Source organism: Argopecten irradians, chromosome 10, assembly GCF_041381155.1.
Source record: "Argopecten irradians isolate NY chromosome 10, Ai_NY, whole genome shotgun sequence".
Lineage (NCBI taxonomy): Eukaryota > Metazoa > Mollusca > Bivalvia > Pectinida > Pectinidae > Argopecten > Argopecten irradians.
This window is the reverse complement of record NC_091143.1, coordinates 30,304,709-30,309,586: the sequence shown is the minus strand read 5'-3', so window position 1 is coordinate 30,309,586 and position 4,878 is coordinate 30,304,709. Positions and strand designations below refer to the sequence as shown.

At 37.2% G+C, this 4,878-nt stretch overlaps 1 protein-coding gene across 1 annotated transcript; it reads right to left on the bottom strand.

The window, feature by feature from the left end:
* Window positions 1-2,304: 2,304 nt before the first annotated feature.
* Window positions 2,305-4,319, bottom strand: LOC138333626 (zinc transporter ZIP1-like). Its single transcript, XM_069282111.1, has one exon. The coding sequence runs from the start codon at window positions 4,009-4,011 to the stop codon at window positions 2,926-2,928; it is 1,086 nt and encodes a 361-aa protein (XP_069138212.1). The 5' UTR covers window positions 4,012-4,319; the 3' UTR covers window positions 2,305-2,925.
* Window positions 4,320-4,878: the final 559 nt, after the last annotated feature.

Here is a 4,878-nt window from a genome sequence, read left to right as displayed (position 1 = left end):
AAGGGGTGTGTTCTGTATGAATGTATCATTCGGAGGCCACGGTATATTCATGTTGTGTGTCTATGCAAGTGGAACCTTCTACACTTTTTAATTTGCTTTCTCTTTGAAACATGTCGCGAAATAGGCACACCCTACTCGGTCAAATTGTATCTATGGAATAGTGGGAATTTCTACTCTTTTATTGTGCTTTATCATTGAAACATGTCGCCTTTATATTACCAACGGACAAAACAGTCGTCCCACTCTCTCTTAACCCTTCTGTTTAACCCACATAACTCCCAAGTGACTCTGACCTAACCTTAATTAAATGCCACATCATGATAACCTAACCCCCAGATATCTGTAAATAGAAATTAATACTTATCGGTCATGGCCACCACAGGCTCTAACTTAACACTCCTCTTCTAGTCGCCTTTTACAATCATGTAAAAGTGACAGCAGGCATGATAACGTCCTACCTGCAGGGTCACACCTTATCTGTAATGGAACGTTAAGTATGATTTACCATCCAGACAACAAATAACGGTAAAACCCTCGGCTCACAATCATGATTGCATCACCCTGTGTCCACATACTAGTATCAGACTTGGTGCAGTTTCACCTGAAGTACTTATCCTCATTATGAGTAACTACAATTATGATCGACCATTCTCTCTGTGCTATGACTTCTAAGCCGCAATATTGACTAAATATAATCTTAATCTATTTTGATAATACTTATATCTTTAAATATACATTTTCAGACTTAAATTCAAATTAGATAAGGGAGAAGTAAATCCAAGAATCGCATACATGAGATGCCTCCTGAAATAACCCCTAGCTGTTAATAGGAAATGAAGCCTAATCAATCAACCATTCAATCATAATGTAATTATCAATAAGTAAAGTACGGATCATTTTAAAGATTCCTTATTTACAGAAATTACAAACGGAGTTTTTTTTTACAAGGATGGGGTGTTCTTTGTCTTCGGCATCATGCTGTATTGAGATAAAAAGGACAAGAGTTCCACTAATACAAAGAGTTTGTTTGTTTGTTTGTTTGATTTAATGAACGTCCTATTTAGAGCCAGGATCATGTAAGGACGGCATCCGATGTATGCAGTGTACTGCATGTATGATGTACATGTTGCGTGTTTTGGGAGACTGCGGTATAGTCGCATTATGTCTTTTTGTATGGTGGGACTTTTGCCCATTTTATAGTGCTATATCACTGAAGCATGCCGCTGAAGACACCAAGCAAAACACCCCACCCTGTCACATATACTGACAATGGGCGAACCAGTCGTTCCACTCCCTTGATGCTGAGCGCTAAGCAGGAGCAGAAACTATCACTTTTATAGACTTTGGTGTGTCTCGGCCAGGGGACAGAAGCCAGAACATTCCTCACAGGCGCTAACGCTCAGCGGAAGGCTAAACAACATTCTTGCAGCCTTTAATAATTAAGAGACATTCACACACGTATAGGCTACATATGTAGTAGAGATCGTCATCTCATTGTATTGCAGTTAATGGGACGATAATATGAAGCAACCAAACAACTATAGAATGATTTCATATTTACAACGAAATGTTCTTCACAAAGATTTCTGTTTGATAACCTGTTCAGAAGTCTTAGTATTTATCATCATGTTTTCACATTTTGAAAACTTGTCAGTTAACACTTAACAGACAAGTTCCATACATGGGTGTATACCACCATGGCCACATTACAGATGAATACATAATCATATTTATCCTGGTATATATATTCGTCATCATGGTTTCATATTTTAAACCTATCGTTGAACCTGTCTATGATACACGTATAAGTGTGCACAGCTCGGTTAACATCAAATCATAATATTACCACGTTATCAAAGTACATGTAGATTGTCATGTATTTGTATCTTGTTACTGTGAACCACTTCATTTTCGCGAGATTAAAATATTCGCGTGATTTTGCGAGAGCTCGAACACGATCTCACATGTTTTAAACGAAAAGTGAAAGTACGGTTTTCAGTGTGAGTCCTTATCGCGAATTCACGTATTCGCGAATATACTGAAGATAACGATGATGGGAAATAATGTACACCATGGTACGCGAAAATGTAGTGATTGACAGTAAGTGTTACTACTCAGTGTTATTTAAGGAAGATTACTAATCCATGTAACGTCTTAAGTATGTGAAAATACTGATGTATCACATTACACCAGTAATGAGATTATCCAATCCATCAAACTTTGAGTACACTTTGGGAGAATGTTGCCAAGGTAGTCTTGCTGTGAGGGGTTAAAACGTTTAGAAATAACGCAGAAAACTATACGTAAATTTCAGTACAGATTTTATGTACATTTTATGAGACATATAAAATAGAATTTCAATACAGATAAACGCAGAAATAGTCATATAAAGACAATCGAATAAGTAAATTCTTCATTACACATTTTATCCGCGAATTAAATACGAATATTTACGTAGAATGTCTTTTGCATATTGATACATACTGACGATCTAAAAGAACATGACGTTTGAACCTCGAATGCAATAAAATGTTATTGGATTTCAATAAGATAATGCAGAAATAAGTAATTTAACCATAAGTGTCACCAACAAAACAACCTGCTAACCTAGTATTTATGTGGCGTTATGAACAATAATATACAATGGTTATCACATATGGCAATGAATAGGCTATTAAAAGTAAAATAATCATAAATTGGTGGCTAGATATAAATATAAATATATAGATAATATAAAATAATTTTAACAATGACATTGATAGAACTATATTATTTAGCAATTCGATCCCGTAGTTTTACGTGCATGATCGGTTTTGTCTAAGCTATATACATTAACTTTATTTGATCCTGGATTTTTATTGATATTACCGGTGACGTTCAAACTATATAGGCTCTTCCGTAGAATTAAAACCAAGCGTACTTTGATTAATCAGAATCTAATAACTTCAGGGCCGCCATAGCAGCGAATCCTACGAAAGTCAAAAACACCTTCAGTAAACTGTATCCATTAGACAACTCCTTTTGGAGGATTTCGAAAAATGTAACGTAGAGAAATGTTCCTGCAGCAAGACTCTGTAAAATTCCAGAAGCTTTATCCTGAACGGAATCGTCTCCAGAACCTGTCACTCCAATTCCTATAGCAATTCCAATCGGCGATACCAAAGAGAGATAAAGAATGTAGAGGATGATCTTAAGATTGCTTTCTACGATCTCTTTCAGTTTTAGTCCAACACTAAACACGATGACCGCCTTGTGTATTGATATGGCGGCCACTAGTGTCCAAGTATCGGCCACAGTGTCCTGTAAACCTATAGCCATTCCTTCGAATATCATGTGTATAGACAAAGCGATGACCAGAATTACTATCCTGATTCGTCGCGTTGTTTTGGAGCGTCCATCACCGGAAGTGTCGATGGTTTTTGATGTCTTCACTTTCACTTCAGCAGACCCTGCGGCTGCTGATGATGTTTGAGCGTTGTCGTTAGATAGGTTCGTTTCAGCAATATTGCGGTAGCCAAGCACATGAACACCTGTCTGGTCATCTGCGCCTTGTCCCGAAGAAGCCAAAGAAGGATTGGCATTAGCGGGCGCAATGTCTCCTAGAGGAGCGACCTTTGAATCTCGGTTTTGATATCCAAGATTGGGATTTCCGTGGTCGTGCCCATGGTCCAAGAAAGGAAGGTCCTCATCTTTACTAAAAAGACCTATGGCATGTTCAACCCCAAGGACGATGAAGAATCCAACACCGATAAGTACTCCAGATAAAGGGAATTCTACATCCGGTAACGATTCGTCAACGGTCTCCATTGATTCCTGAATTAGATGTAGGATAGCTGTGCCTAAGAAGACACCTCCAGCAAAACAGTTGGTCAAACTCACTAAGTACTGTAGTCTTGAGAGACTTTTCATCCGGTTTGTTAGCACTTTCAACAGCCATATTGGTGTCACACCGAATGCAAATGTAATCCCAAACACCACGAATATAGCTATGATTTTTGATGTTTCCACCATGATGGTGTTTCAGTCCAGTACACAACGGTCTGATAGTTTAGTATAGTATAATGTTGATTTGGAGTGATAGATAGGACAATATATTTACTGCCACTGTCCAGGTGGTACTTTAACTCAGGTTCCCGTTAAAGTACACTACATGCCAATACACTCCGCTGATTGGTTATCTCGATACCCCTGTTTGTCGATCCTCCCATTCCGGCCGGTTACACTATCGACAATATATTGTATTCCGACGCTGACGACGAACACCACCTACTGATGGACTTTACCTATGGTCGAGTGTGTCAAATCTGCGTTATCTATCCCTACCGTAAATGATAACGCATCAAGTGTTAAAGTTCGACAAGTAAATAACATTCCTTTTAAATGATTTGCTGATACTAATGATGTAAGTCGTGCATTCAGATATCCACGGCTGACGAAATCATTCCGAACAAAACACCATTTTGAAGATAACTTTCTGGAGGGAACAACTAACTTAGTATATTATTTTGTGATTATTATTGTGTCTGAATTATATTATATAACATGCATTTAATATATAAATATTGCTATTTATTGAAAATCACATAACGACGATACATCCGTTAGCGCATTCGCCATGCCCTGATGGCTCTGGCTCTAGAGAATGATTACTTTAATTTAAAATTGATATACTAACAATATAAATTATATCATTTTAAATAAACCATTGTTGGCTTGGCATATCTTTATCTTATATGCTTTTGTGATTTTATGTTAATATCTACATTTTATTCGTTAATACAACAATCTCTATGATTGACTCATTAATAATTTTAGTTATTTTTGTAGTATTGTGTTTCCTGTTTTACGTCTATCATGCGTCATCAACATGTCCTTCAT

What these genes read in the sequence shown, in the direction of transcription:
- LOC138333626 (XM_069282111.1), bottom strand. Translation starts at nt 4,011, where the DNA reads ATGGTGGAAACATCAAAAATCATAGCTATATTCGTGGTGTTTGGGATT.